This window comes from Tupaia chinensis, unplaced genomic scaffold (genome assembly GCF_000334495.1).
Source record: "Tupaia chinensis unplaced genomic scaffold, TupChi_1.0 Scaffold000353_1, whole genome shotgun sequence".
NCBI classification, from domain to species: Eukaryota; Metazoa; Chordata; class Mammalia; order Scandentia; family Tupaiidae; genus Tupaia; species Tupaia belangeri.
In genome coordinates this window covers 56,586-72,197 of record NW_006159847.1, presented here as the reverse complement: position 1 = coordinate 72,197, position 15,612 = coordinate 56,586, and the positions used below count along the sequence as shown (strand labels likewise).

Here is a 15,612-nt window from a genome sequence, read left to right as displayed (position 1 = left end):
TTGGGCCCCCAGTTCACACCAGCAGGTCCATGACGAGATGCTCTGTCACTTTTTTACATAGGAGGAAACCGAAGCGGAGAGAGGTTACAAATTGTCTCAAGTTGTCGCATAAGCAAGGGAAGGGTGTTCTCGCTTGTACAGGCTGGCTCCCGCGCTCTGCTCTTTTATACTGGGTTCTTTTCTGTATTACCTATGCATTTATTTTTTCCTTTATTGTAATTTAAGAAAGATTCTAGGATGGGCTCTGTAAGGTGGTCTAGACTTTTAGACAATCCAAGTCTGCTAGGATCCTGTGCTTCCTAGACCAAGGGTTTCCTGTGGCAGCCGAGCCGCAGTGATTGTCGTGCCCGACGTGATTTTCACAGCCACCACGGTGCTCCAACTCCCCCATCCTGGGCAGAAAGAGGAAACAAAGGACCAACTTCAGCATGTTGTCCCGTGACCGGTCTTTGCTTTCCTCCAGAACATCTCAGCAGGGTTCCTTTTAATGACCTGGACACTGCTATGTGTGGGTTTCATCTTGGGAATTTTCTATATATTTTTTTTACGTAAATCGTTTACAATGGCTCTTTTGTAAATGAGAGTCACAGTAAACTGGCTATGATTATAGATTCTGACAGTTGAAATCATAGGTTCAAATCTCAACTCAGTCACGTATGCTGTGACTTTGGGTAAATTATGAAACCTCTCTGGACCTCCGTCACGTGACAAGAGGGCGAGGATGTCCTTACACGTAGGGCTGTTGTGAGGATTAAATGGGGCAGCAGTTGATGGATACTTCTGTATTTAGTCTCTCATTTGTGGTTACTTTTACATCCTTTAGGAAATTCCTTTCTACCATATCTGGAGTGGGTCTCAAAGAAACCTCCACTGCACCTTCACGCTGGAGAGATTCAGCCTGAGTACGGTGGAGCTGGTTTGCAAACTGTGTGTGCGGCAGGTGGAGGGAGAAGGGCAGATCTTCCAGCTAAACTGCACAGTGTCGGAGGTAAGCCACGCGCGGCCTGAAGTCGGGACGGAGTGACGGGGGTCGGGTAGGAGGGCATCTCAACACAGGCCGGGTGGAAATCCTCAAAAGCTCTCTGTGGGTCCTGTCTGCTCACTGAAAAGCTGGTTTTCACGAACATGGGGCTAAAAAATGTAAAGGAGTAGAGGGCATCCTTCCTGAAGATAAGTCTTACTGTTATGACATGAGTTTAAGAAGTATATGGTTTAATCTGAGCAGCGTGCACACGCCGAGCTTTCCCAAAGGTCCCTCCTCCCTTTCCGCTCCTTAGAGCCGCCTACCTTCACCCTACACCTGTGGGTGGGGGAGCACATGAGGGGGGCTTCTGCTCCCTATTTTCCTTCTCCCCCTTTTCCTGCATGTTGAAAGGAGAGCTCTCTTGCTCTCCTTTCTCTGTCGTACACCACTCCCCACTTGTCAGGAGGGAAGACCTGTTCTCCAGCGTGAGAGCGATGCCAGAAACAGGGGCTAAGTCCACATATTTGTTTCCCTGGTGGCCATCAAGTCTGTGATCTTCACACGCTTCAGTTGGACTTTTTAAAAGTTTTATCTTTATTGAAAGAGACAGAGGGAGGAAAGGGCCCTTTTGACAGGGTCCGCCATGCTGCAGTTCTCTCCCGAGCCCCCATCACGAGTGCATACCCAGCATGTTAAGGTGGACCTGGGTTCAAAGCCGGGCCTCCCGTACCTCACCGCAGCTCCCACTGTCTGCGCCACTGCCGCCGGCCTGGGTGGACATTTGAATATGCCGTATATGGAAACCACAAACTGCTCTGTCACACTGCTCTGTAGCCAGAGGCGGTGTCCATGACCTTCCTGTTACCTCGGAAGCAAAGGCCGCGTTTGCAAACTGGTAGCCCTGCAGCTGGGGGACCAAGCAGGACAGCCTCAGCCACACAGTGAGGTGGCAGCCATACCTGGAGCCTCGTAGCCACACTGAGGGCTGCTGGCCGAGCCCCTCAACACAGGCTTACTGTCTTTAAAACTCTAGCGCGGCATGTCCTGCAGTGACGAACGACATGTCAGCGTGTGGGCTGGCCTTGCTCCGGGCGTCAGAGATCATCCCGAGCAAATGAGGAGAGCAAGCGTGTCAGCCTCGGTGACACGGCATCCTTCTTTCCCACAGCCCGCCGAGGTGTGGTCAGCGTTTCCTCCTGTAGTTTCATGCGACTTTTGACTCATAAACAACTTTAGTCACAGACCCCAGTGACATTCATCAGGAATGATCCCGGTGTCAGGGTGCCATGGTAACCGCCTGGCTTCAGAGGGCAGCCCTATCTCCCAGGCACACAGCACCACCCCTGCTGGCCCCGAGGGTGTTTCCACTTTCCAGGCCCAGCAGGTCTGCAAAGTTCAATAACCACCCAGCTCCAGCGACAACAAAGGCTGCGGGATGTGGGAGGGGGGCGAGGAGGTCTGGGCCTTTGATGCTTGCTTTCTGTTCCGCGGGAACATTCGCTCTGTGCTGAAAAGGTGGATCAGACGCAGCCCCACATGAAAGACGCTGCTCAGCTCTCCCTAGGGCCTTGGCTCCTCCTGGAGAAGCTGCTGGCCGGGAAAGGGCAGTCTGGGGTCTGATCACATGTTCGGACTCCTTCCTCCTGTACCAACACACAGCAAAGGTGATTTCTTCAGCAACGTGGGCCTGTCGGCTCAGACGCCAGCCCACGGCAAGGCAGAGGCGTCTGCCCCAGGGGCCAGACATGCTCATTTAACCCCAGGAGAAGTGCGAGGATCGAGGATTGAGGAGCTGCCCCAGGGGCCAGACATGCTCATTTAACCCTAGGAGGAGAAGTGCGAGGATCGAGGAGTGCTGACTTTGGGGATTAAGGGGCACTCTGCAGCTTTTACTTCTGGGTCACTGAGTCCCCCACTGTGGTTAGCATTTGAATGGGATGCAGGGTGTGCACAGGAGGGAGGCGGGGCCTGGTCCAGGGCTGCAGAGCAAGGCCTCTGTGAAGAACAATGGACCCTGGAGAGCCCTGAGATCTGATCCTCATCAGAAACTCCCAGAAGGGGTACTGCCCTGACAACCCATAAACAGACGTTTCTCTTACCTGAACAGGGGTCCTTCCTGGGGTTCCAGGCCAAGCTGGGCCGCAGTTCCAGTCCCAGTGACCTGGCTCCCTAGGATGAGCTGCCCTACCCCCAGCCATCGGTCACTTATGAAGCCACACGACCCGGGCCTAGGTAGCCGGGCAGAGACCTGTTGCCCGCCAGGGAGATCAGGCCGTGATGCCATACGCTGTGATTACTTCCCGAGTGGCCACTGTTCTTGTCTGGGGGTTTTGGCCAGAGATTCTTTAGAACCAAAGCCTTCATTGTCAGAGATGACGTTTACAAATGAAAATTTCTGGGTCAATCCACAGTGCAGTTCAGGCAGGTGGGCCCAAGTGACTGACTGGCCATTGGAGTCCCTGAACCCCCTGGTTTGAGAAACACACCAGTGCGTGTGCATGCCCCAGATCCCCAAAGGAGGGAGAAATGGAGGGGAGGGGTTTGCGGCGTGACCATCCTCCACGGGGTGCTTTCTGAATACCCACTCTCCCCACACACACCCTGCCTGTGCCTTCTGGGCTTTTTTTTTTTTTTTTTTTTAAGAAAGTCTATGAAAGACAAAGTGTGGGCAGAAATGCAAGTGAAAATGTAAATGATGATAGAAGATGTTTTATTGCTTTTGGACGGGTGCAGAGGGTGTAGCCATTGTGGCTAAAAATAAATAAATAAATAATGGTGTGGAAGAGAGAAACTCATAGTCCTTCAACCTTCTATGTTAACAGTAAACAACCGCCATCGTAGGATGGGCCCCAGTCTCCATGGGGAGATGGACAGTTACTTACCCCTTGTCACCTTGGGTTCCTCACAGGTGTATTGGTAGGAGAGCAAATTATACCTCGGGATGGTTGTGAGAATTAAGTGACTGTCCCTACCTGTTCTGAACAGCACTGGGTCCGCAGCCCATGCTTCGTGTGTGTCACCTGGGGGTGGCTGCCACCAAAGCCACAGAACGGAGTTCTCCAGTGAGTTCTGCCCCATCAGGGCTTGGACTCTTTTGTCAACTTGACCTTCAGACTTCCTGCCATCAAAACAAAAGAATAAAACTGAGCTTCTATATAAATAAGTAAATGAATGGAAAGTAAATACAAATTAGCTCCCCGAGGAAAGGAAAGGGTATACAACCTTGAGCTGGCTTTTCATGATTTTTCCTCTCGGTTCTGAATCTGGAAAGGGAGCAGCTTTAAAGAGCAGTCATCGTCCTGTACTTTTAACATAGACTTCCGGACAATAAAAATGAAAATTTCTTAATTAGCTAGGTCTCACAACCTCCACTCTTTACACCTGGCACTTTTGTTACACCAGAAGTGATATTAAAAATAACCACATCACTCTGCTCACCATCCCAGCTATAGACCTCTTCTGTGTTCTCCAGCCCACTCAAGATGGCCATTTCTGACGACCCCCGACAGTTTTCCCAAAAGTCAGAATATGGGGGTGGGAAGCTGTTCCTGGTTAACGTTGGGAAATTATATATTTAAGGGAATCCTAACACTCAAGACGGATGGTGCAATACCATTATTGCTTCCCGTGATAAGCATGTTGTGAGCGGAAGCTCTTTTACCTGCAAGTAGTGGCCACTAAAATCACGAGCTGAAATGTAAGTGCATGTATGTGCATGTATGTGTCCTTCACCGCCAAGGCTGTTTTGAGCCATCTGATCAGAGGCAAGAAGCGATGCCTTATGGAGCTCATTTCATCAAGACAGAGCAAACAGACTCCTTGGGCAGAGCTAGGGGGCTCAGGGCCTTACTGCCCCCGTGACGTGGTGATGGTTCCTTAGTCACCATGAAAAGGGGCCAGCATGAGCTTGTGATTGGCCTTCCTGAGGTCCAGGCCTACCTGTGACTGGCCTTTCACTTTAGGATTCAGTAGCAAGTGTCCCTGTTTTACATGAGTAGTTTAATAGTTTGAAGCGTTATGTTCAGATCTCTGATCCATTTTGAGTTCATTTTCATTAATGGTGAGAGAGAAAGCAATCTAGTCTCATCTTTATGCAGATGGATAGCCAATTCTTCCAGGACCGTTTGCTGAAGAGACTTTCTTTTCCTCACTAGATTGTCTTGTGTCCTTTGTCAAAGATCAGTTGACTGCAAATTTGGGGCGTTTATTTCTGGGTTTTCTATTCCACTCCACTGGTCCACGTGCCTGTGTTTCTGTCAGTATCATGCTGTTTTAATTACCACTGCTTTGTAAGGTACTTTGAGGTCAGGCAGTGAGATGCCTACTTCATTCTTTTTTGCATAGTATTGCCTTGGCAATACAGGGCCTTTTATGATTCCAAATTTTATATTTTTTTCTGTTTCTATAAGGAATGTCTCATAATTTGATCAGAATTGCACTGAATTTGTAAATTATTTTGGGTAGAACTGACATTTTGATTATGTTAATTCTTCCAATCTAGGAAGATGGGATGTCTTTCATAGTTTTCCTCGTATAGCTCTTTTACATTGTTGGTTAGGTAGTGAGAGGAAAAACATGGCCACACTTAGTTGGAAGGACATCCAACTCATCACCTTCAGACATGGACTTCTATTAGAAACTGGCTTCTCCTCTTTCTGTATTAGGAAAAATATGCTAATTGAATAGCTCCAATGTGCTTGGATCACAGGGGTTCAGAGGATGTCAGACAGGCTCAGCTCCAAGTAACTTGAGCAACCGCGGGAAGTTGCACAGCACCACACCAGCAGCACAGGGCAGGCCGCGGGGCATGCAGCAGAGTGGGGAGCTCTCTAGGTACCTCCAGGCCTGACGCCTTTGGGTGGGTTTGCTCAGTGGAGCCTCTGAGCATATGCCTGTGAACCAGAGTTTGAGAGGTTTGCCAGACAGGCATTATGGGAAAGGGCACCAAGCATAGGAGTGGTCCACTGTGAGGACAGTAGGTGTCATGTCGAGTCATGTCAAAGACAGGGCAACCTGGAACAGGTTGGGGTCTGTTAAGTGGTGTGAGCATGTGCTTAGAGCTCTTCTTCCACATCATGCCTGGCCCTGTGCTACACATGCAAATTGTGGCCTTGCGCCAGCCAGCGAAGCAGGTGCACTGCACAGGTGTCACCAGCCAGCGAAGCAGGTGCACTGCATAGGTGTCACCAGCCAGCGAAGCAGGTACTCCTCACTGCCTGAAGGCTGGGAGCTCACAGCAGGGAAGAGCAAGAGTTGCGGGCAGGGAGAAATACTAGCATATGCCACATCACCCATAGGGCATTTCAGGAAGACCAGGCTGGCAGAGGCATAATTTTTGTCACAGGTAAGCAGTAGGGAGATGCCATGGTTGTGGATGTGAACCAGTGCTACCAAAGCAGACTCCGCCCTATGCAGACCTTATGTGCTACTCAGGGACAATCAGGGTGGCATTTTAGAGGGAATATACCAAGTTTCCTTCTAGGCCCTCTTGTCCACATAGCATGTGATTTCTCTTCGCTTCCACCTGCTAACCCGTCCACATGTCGTTCTGGGCCTGATAGACGCACTAGAACATTTGGGTTCAGACACCCTAGACGTAAACCCACTGACGACGTGACAGCTCACTTTGCTGGTCACCTTTCTTTCAACCCTGTGCCCTCGAAGTCACGAACACCCTCTCCTCGATTCTGCTCGGAGGAGCTCTGTGCTGTGGGCTAAAGGACCATGGTCGTGACCCTCCTCACGGGCTCCAACTCCCACGTGCTGGTCCCGTGTTTCACATCACTGTCTTCGATCCTGGTATGTGTGCCAAGGGAGCCGATGGAATCCTCGGAGAGGTTTTGAGGCCAGATACTGCAGCCAGCTTCACCATGTACATTGCAGCAGAGAAACTGGTTTCTTCTCAAATGCCCTCCGAGCCCCCAATGGGCCATGTGCATACGCCTGCACAGCCCAGAAGTGAGTGTGATACTGGCCCCGAAAAGTGGCCCACGCTGCTGGTCAGCACTGGGGCAGATGGCCACGCTGCAGAGGCCACCACAGTCGATGAGCGCAGGGGCTGGGCTCTGGATTAAGGTGGCACAGATCTTGAACTGAGCAAGACACCAGAGCCCTAATGACGCCTGAAACTGTGTGGCCAGTTTATCCTCCAGCAATGAATTACGCACACCAAGGAGTTACCTGCTTAAAAAGAGAGAGAGTGAGAGAAAGAGAGGTGACATTTAAAGTAGATTAAGTAGATTTTCTTTTATTGCTTTAATAGTTCCCAGGCAACATTTGCTTTTTGCTTCTCCAACCAGCAGAAGTGATCAGAAAATGATTAGAGTTTCTCCTGCTGATGAAATTCAGCATTTGCATTTGTGCTGTTTTATGAGCTGAAACTATTTTAAGAGCCAATTTATGGCTTTTCTCTCCTAAAACTAATTTTTAAAAATAAGGATGTACAGCAATTTTAGGGTGCCGGTAGCATTTTGCCCTAAGGCAATATACTGTGTGTACTATATCCTTTAGGGGGCAAAAAGGTTTAAATTGATATCCTTTAGAGAAGAGCTGTGTTCCCTTTCATTCAACAAATGCATACCTGAGCCCATTCTGGAAGGGTTAGATGGACAATTTACTGGGACATTTGCCCCAGGTCTGCCCCTCGGAGTGAAATGGTTTCCAGACGGTTTCCAGAGGTCTCTCAGCCTCCCTCTGTCAGATCTGTTCATTCTCAAGGAAGTGCCCCTTTGAATATCACCCTCCTGAAATCTAACCTTCCAGCAGCACCGAGAGTCCCTCTCTCACCCTGGAGGGTCCTGTTAGAAAGGCTGTTACCTCCGAATCACACCAGAGGGGCGTTCCATCTAGCCCGACATAATGGAAGACGCATACATCCAAGACTTTGCCAAGTTAGCTGGGAATGTCCCCCTTCCTCTCAGCCACGTTCCATTTAGCGACTCACAGCTTTCAGGTCAGGGAGCCACCATTCTTATCAAGGAGAATAATAGCACTCATTCTCTTCTCAGGGCTCAATGCAAGGCATTATGGTGACTGGTTTAACAGGGGTGGCTTTTGTCTTCAGAAATAATGCCGTGTGTTCCTCTCCCTGAACTGCAGGAGCCCACTGGCATCGATCTGCCGCTGCTGGACCCCGCGAGCACCATCACCACCGTCACGGGGCCAAGCGCCTTCAGCATCCCTCTCCCTATCCGCCAGAAGCTCTGTAGCAGCCTGGATGCCCCTCAGACAAGAGGCCATGACTGGAGGATGCTGGCCCACAAGCTCAGCCTGGACCGGTAGGTGTGGCCAGGCTACAGGACCAGGTTCTCGGCCATGTGCACAGGTCTCCATGACTGAGGGCCGTTAGGCCAAGGGCAGCATTCATTTCTTATTTCCACCCATGCATCTGCTTACTTTTCCATCCTGCAAACTTGTATGCAGAGCTCCCCAACACCTTGGCCAAGAGCGTGCAATCACAGTCTCTGGGTTGATTTGACATTTGGAGGTCTCAAGTTTTGTGTTCTACTTTGCAAAGGTGCTGGGCTAAATCCCCCTAAATAACATATCGAATCATATTTTTCCCCAAGTCCAGCTAAGCAGGACCTAACATACGGTGGATAATGAACACATTACCTCGGTGTTGATATTAAGTGGTAGAGAGACCTAGGAGGCTCTGCTCTGCAGAAGGTTGCCATCACTACCAGCCAATGATGTGGCGTGACCTGTCAAAGACCATCAGAGCCTGGACTGGAAAGAAAACATAAGTCTCTTGATTTCCTGTTTAGGAGATGACCCACAGACATCTTGTCTCTTAAATTATCTTACTCAGAGTTGAGGTTAACAAAGTTAAACATCACATCTCCTGTCTGGGGCTGATCTAATTAAGTACGGGCTAGTATATTTAGGATGGCTCACTGCAAACCAATTTGGGAATGGGGATAAAGACAAATGGAGAGATAGAAAGATTTAGCCAAATAAAACAGAAGAGAAAATACATCCATAAAACGTGCCATTCAGCACATTTCCCGTTCCCCATTACAGGTACTTGAATTACTTTGCCACCAAATCAAGCCCAACTGGCGTAATCCTGGATCTCTGGGAAGCACAGAACTTCCCGGATGGAAACCTGAGCATGCTGGCAGCTGTCTTGGAAGAAATGGGAAGACACGAAACGGTAGTGTCTCTAGCCGCAGAAGGGCAGTACTGACTGCGCTGGAACTGAAAGCGAAGGGCCATGACGCACAGGGAGTCCGCGGCTGTCCGGGGAGGAAATCCAGACCAGACCCATGAGCCTCACAGGCAACGCTGCAGCAGGACAGAGGAGGAAAACAGACAACCACCAGCATACACGCCCGCTGCTCGGACAGCATCCCAGGAGTTAAGAAACCTGTAAATGTGTACCTTGAATTTAGAAATCAACCTAATTTTCCTCGTAGTTGGGCTGTATGCTGTGTGGTACAGGATCTTACAGTTTCCTAGGAAACGCTTTTTATTGCTATCCAGATCTATGGATAAACTTTCTTAACAAACCCAATTTCTACAAACGTTGTTTACATCAAATTGGACAGGGATGCAGATACTGTCCATGGCTCGTTCTATTTTTGTTCAAATGATTTCAAGTTGAAGCTGTGGATGGTTTGTTGTGTCTATTTCCGATTAGTAATTTACAGAGAAATCACAGACTTTTGCTACAAATCACGTACACCCAGTGTCTCAGATAATCCTCCCATGGCTGTCCTGTTCCTAGAACTCGCAGAACCAGTGTTAACTGTTGGTATCAGGGAAGTGGAGAATCTAAGTGTGAACGAGAAATGCCTAAGACTCCTTATTCCTCGGGGGGACCTGTCTGGTGCCCTTTGGGGAAAAAGGTGTCATAGCATTGCAGGGAAGATAGTGACTAATGTCCAACCACACAAGCATTTATTCACGTGTGTTTGTAATATGCGATTTGAAGTGGTTTACTTAATGGTATCATTATTACCATTATTATTGAGTATTTACAAGTATTCTAGTAAGAGCCTTTTCTTTTAACTTCTGTTTTGGTTAGTGGTACTATTAGTATTGGGTATTTACTAGGCCTGTCTCCCTTTCTCACATGACGAGGTGGGTATGGTCACCAGTTTAAGTCACTAGGCATTGCTCCCATGACCTTTCACCTTTCTCATACCATTCTACCCCAGAAAAGCAGTAAATACTTCCTTACTAGCTTTGTCTGTCTGTTCTTTCAGCTCGCTCAGGCGGGGTCTCTCTCCTCTCTTGAGAAGAGCTCCCCAATTAAGCCCATAATATGGTGGTTGTGTGGCCCCCAGGTGACTCTGTCTACCTTGGAAGCAATGTGGCTGGAATAATGGCCTCTGAACTGGCATTGAGGAAACCAGTTCTCTGGGTTTGTCACTGTCTAGCTGTGTGACCTTGGAAAACTCATTTCACTCACCTTACAGAACCTTCCCCTGCAAGATAAAGGGGTGGGTATTGGATCATCTCAAAGTTCTGAATCCCAGCTTCCGCTGTGAAGCCTCCAGTCTCCCCCGTCAGTCTGAAGACCACAGTGCACTCTGACCTGGGCCATTTACACAGTCAGCTAGTCTTGTGCCCAGGCTACGTTGTGCCTTTCAAACAGTTCTGACTTGGGCAGTGATTATTCAGACCTGCGGTGATACTGCTAGGCGCTCACGTCTTGTCTTTGCATCATTGTGTTGTGCCAATCACTGAGGATGGCACCCCTTTATTAGCTTGTCCTCTCTGGGGACCCCGCACTGCCTAGCTAGGTCTCCTGATATCTATTCTCGCAAGTTCATTAGTAGTAGGAATTTGTAGTTTTCTACCCACCCCCCCCTTAATTTCTGCCTTCCTAATATTCAGCAGCACTTACAAAGTTTCTTTAATTATCTTTTTAGAAACTTACCCTGCAAATGCAAGTCAACAGAATATTTTGTGTAAACGATGACATTTCCTTGGGCCCATCACAGGCTCTTTGTTTTAACACAGGGACTCAATTCATTCAGCAGGTGGGGAATGAAGAGTCCACAACCCCATAGCCAAACCAAGACCGAATGACAGACACCCACAGGGATGAATCAGAACCTTCAAACATGACTGTGACTTACTTCTGGGCTGGAGGTATCCAGGCTGCTGACTGGATTTGAATTGGAAGTCATTTGATACGTTTTCTCCCATCTTTCCACATATACTTCCTCTATTGTTTGACTTCTTGATAGTCTCAGAATCTTCCACCACCATGGAAGAGCTGTGGATATCTTGTTTTGGAGCCTCTTCTTTTATGCTTTTTATTTCTTATCGTCTGTTTTAGACTTAAAGTCTATAATCTCTCTCATAGCACTCTTGGGCCACTCCCTGCATTAGGATTTCCATATATAAAGATATTTGTTACAGTGATTGGGGAAGAGAGAGATTTCATTTAAAACTAATTTAATGAACAATGTCTATACCAATGAGTAAAACCACACATTCTAATTAAAAACATATTTAACAATGGAGGAGGTAAAGTTGTCAAGACTATTTACCTGTACTAGAGCTGCAGAATCATCTATGAAATCTAGAACTGGAAATCTGAACTGGAAACTCAAGGGCACTTTTATACCCAGTGACAGGTAGAAGGAGAAAACATAGTTATTCAGATGAATCAATTCCAAAACTTTTACTAAATGGCTAAAAAAAGTCACCGAGACAGAAATGTTAAACAGGATCTGTATCACTAAAGCCCTGGGGGAGGCCTTGCGGGTTCACTTCAGATGCTTAGTTTTTGGTTCTACCTCCCAGCACCAGAAAAAGGAACTGATTCCTTGTAAGTGAGGCACTCATCTGTCATAGAACACTGGTTATGATTCCTATCAAGCGAATGACATCTTCCAGACGAACAGCATCCCATTTATATCAAATAATTTTCACTACAAATTCTGATTTCCTTCTCCTTTGGAGTAGAGTAATAGCTGTGAGATTGCTCTAGAGCCAGATGCAAGTTCATCTCCGAGGGAGCCACTTCATCAGCCATTCAGTGCAATCCAGTGCTTCCACAGCTTGTGAGGAGAGCCGCCCCGACTGCGCCGGATGGGGGAAAACCACATCATTTGTGCATGGTGCCATCTAGTGGCTGGCAACACACTCTACCCTGAGTTTAATATAAAAACCCACCAAGTTATTTGACAAGAGAAATGAGTACCTATGCAGATAAACAGGAGCTTTATGGCAGAGACGTGGGGATATTTTCACTTTGAATACATCATTTCCTTATTCTTCACATCTTTTCACTTAAATCACCCATGTCATGATGAGCCTCGTCCATTTTCAACTCATCCACACAACTTAAGCATCTTAAGTTGCTTTCTTGTAATAGAAATACATACAATCTGTATAAAACAGTTTTTGAAGAATTCTTATTTTCACCATTCACTGGGCTTTCTTTAACTGAAGTCTCCTTTTATTTCTCTAATATTTATCTCCAGAAGTTGTAAGCAGTTGCTGCCCGAAAGAAATGTCATATGTATGCAAATGGGGATACTATGTCTAAGAAAGAAACAATTGTGATTATTAATCAAGGAGAAGAAAAAAGCTTCTGAATTTGGGAATTTCAAGGCAGAGTTTTGTCCTGTTTTAGTTCTCTTCACACCACATTCATCCGAATCTTCTTAAAGTGATCTAGAGAAAATAGAAGTTGGATCCAGAACTGATGACCGGGTACACAGTGATGACAAACACTCACACCGAGGTACTCTCAGCTAACAGGCTTCTCACAAACACCTTCCCAAGTGGATGGTCACCTCTGTTACTTAGACGGCTCCCACCCCCACAGGAGCGATGTAAACTCTTCAAGAGCAGAACAATTTTGGAGGTGAGGAGTCCTGTATTAAACTGCATCGTCATTAGCCATTTTCATATGTAGTAGTATTTTATCTATCTATTTAGTTTTAATCTATCACCTATCAAACAGTAGAGCCATTCTTTAGGAAAAAGTCATGGGGACCAAGTTTAGAACACTCTGGAAACGACAAATCCAGTCATGGTTTTTAAAAGGTGTTTCTCTGATAAGTAAGAGATCTTCAAAATAAACATTCAGAGGGTTGAATTAAGACGTTTCACTTCCTCTGGAAAAAGAGCAAACGAGACTCTTGTCTCGCGTCCCCGTCTGTGTATGTCTGCCGGGGACACAGCGGCTGTGCTCTCGGTCTGCCCTGCTTTTCTCTAGTCAGTGTATCAGAGGGGAGCCAGTAAGGGACCATTCCCTCCCCTGAAGTCACAGGCCGTGGCCTCTGTCAGGTCCGCCCCTGTGGGGCCAAGCAAATAGAAATCTATACAAGATCTGAGAATGTAAAGAAGACAGAGGTGACTTGTCACGTGTTCAGCCTTCACACTGAACATGAGTTTTTGCTGACCAGTTGCTCTGGATGAGTCATCAGTTTCACACAGGCTTCCGCACAAGTCTGAGGCCAGTGAGAGAAAGAAGGGCCACGGAAACACAGCTGCAGTGGAATTGGGCTGAATCCATCTTCTTTCAGAAGGGAGGAGCTATTGTGAATTGGGACATCATTGCTCAAAGCCAATCACTTGTCAAGATAATAATAGTCAATGAACATTAGGTTTTGTAGCTCTATGAAGGAAAACTATTTTTATTATTATCTCAAGATAACAAAACTTTTTTTACCTTTCGAGTGCCTCAGAGGACCAACTATTATACTTTGGTTTTGGTTTTTTGTTTTTGTATTATTTTTATATGCTTTTTAACCTGATTGAGCTAATGTTGAACTTCGCCTCTGTGCAATGAAGTACTGTTTATCTACCCTACGAGATCTATTTGTATAATCTCTGGCTGTAATGATCACTTTGAAATATTTCCCTTGCATATCTAATGATTTTTTTAATGGAATAAAGCATAAGGGGAATAAATATATTTTAACCAATCTTAATTTAAATCTATGTCCACACAGGCCACGTAAGCCAAATGAAGTCATAAATATTTCACAAATGCTGGCCTGAAAACCTATTTTTGAAAAGTGGGGTGATGGCATTATATGCCAGTGGGTGGGTTTTCTCTACAGACTGGGTCCAACAATGAACTTCTCGATCCTGTAGTCCTAGTGACCTTGTGCTTCCCCCGTTTTCAGGAATCCTACTTTAACAGCCTGTCTTTAGAAGAGTCCATGGCTCCCATGTTTTCCAGGGAACCTGTCGCTCTATATCCTTCTGTGGTGGGATATTAATGGGCTCATTCACCACGTGTATTTATGCCCCAGACCTACTTTGGCATGGTAGGAAGGCATCTCCAGGATAAGCCAACAGGTACCCCTCAAACATACCGACACATAAAGCCAACAGCTTGTAAGAGGCTGTTTTGCTGCCTGCCCGCTGTATACTTCCAACTCTGGCATATTGTACAGAAATCTCTAGAATCCCAAGCTGGGAATCCTTATAGGACATTGTGAGAGTCATGGCCTCCTAGTCACTGAGTAGAAAATGAGGAAGCTGCCCCAACAGAGCCAGCCGGCCACCAGCCATATCACATGCTATTAGTACGCTGGTCTTTGAACACACTGTTTCCGATTTAGGCTTCGGCAGATTTGCAAATTGCAGGTCATAACACTTCAGGGTTCCTTACAAGAAGCCTAAATCCTGTGCCATCCTTAAATTCCAAAGGTCTCCTGGACTAGGCACTGTCACCTGCTGCTGCACCTGACAGCACTGACCCAGTTAGAGCAGCCCTCAGCCCTGGGCTGTGTAGTGACTAGTCGGCCAGTTCGGCTGATCAGCAGCCTAAGGGTTGCCAAGCTCTCGGCCTCTGATCCTCAGCGGTGCGGTGGGGCAACCCCAGAAAATCTTGCCCCAGCTGTTCTCGATGTTCAAAGCAGCCCGTTTCAGAGTGAGAAATCTAGACCTAGCAGAGAATGCTCTTGCCTTTTCCACTCATAAAGGCCTTAATGACATCTGGAGACACAGGGGTAAAAACTCAGATGTGTGCTCCGCCAAGCCTGGGGCACAGGGCAGCAGCGAGGGCCAGACGAACGTGTGACTGTCCCCTTCGCGCTGAGACCTACGAGCAGCAGTGAGGTCCTCGCCCTTCAGACTGCATGCCTCTAGCCCGTCTGCCGGGAACCTCATCACTGTGTGTGTGCTGGGGTGGGGGTGTCCGTGTGGTGCGTGTTGAGTGTAACGTTGCGCTGTGTAGCAAGTTGGTGACCGTCCTCTTTGCTCTAAAGAAGACAAACAAGCCTGTCAGAGTCCAGTCCTCAGCGGTCTGTGAAGAACTGTCATCTGCCTGCTGTCCCCCCGGAACAGCTGGACTGCAGAAATGTCAGATTAAGCTGTTGTGCATTGTTGTTTTTCTTTTTTAAACAAAACACCACCACCTTGGCTTTTCCAGAGCAGAGTACTTCTTTTGTTGCCGTGGAGTTCCCTCTTGCTGTATCTTCTATGCAATCCCTTTTCTAAAAGCTCCCCAGTGGAGGCGGCGTGCTGTCTGGACCTTCTGCCGTCGCCCTGCTGTGTGGCGAGGTGAGGGAGCCCAGCCCCGGGTGTGCCTCTTTTCTCTCCCTGGCTGCCTCTCTCAATTTTCCCTGCAGTCCCCTTGGTTTGTAAATTGCCTGCATTTATTCTGTCGGCCAACATGTACAAAATGTAAGAAAGAATTTTTAAACAGGTAATAAATTATATTTATA

General features: G+C 47.4%; 1 protein-coding gene across 1 annotated transcript in view; it reads left to right on the top strand.

The window, feature by feature from the left end:
- UNC5C (unc-5 netrin receptor C) overlaps nt 1–15,612 on the top strand; it is a 422,503-nt gene extending 406,891 nt beyond the window's left edge. Inside the window, exons 18-20 of the mRNA XM_006152415.2 lie at nt 824–988; nt 8,063–8,241; nt 8,987–15,612. Of these exons, the coding sequence (XP_006152477.1) occupies nt 824–988; nt 8,063–8,241; nt 8,987–9,152 (510 nt within the window). The 3' untranslated portion in view covers nt 9,153–15,612. The remainder of the gene's footprint in view (nt 1–823; nt 989–8,062; nt 8,242–8,986) is intronic.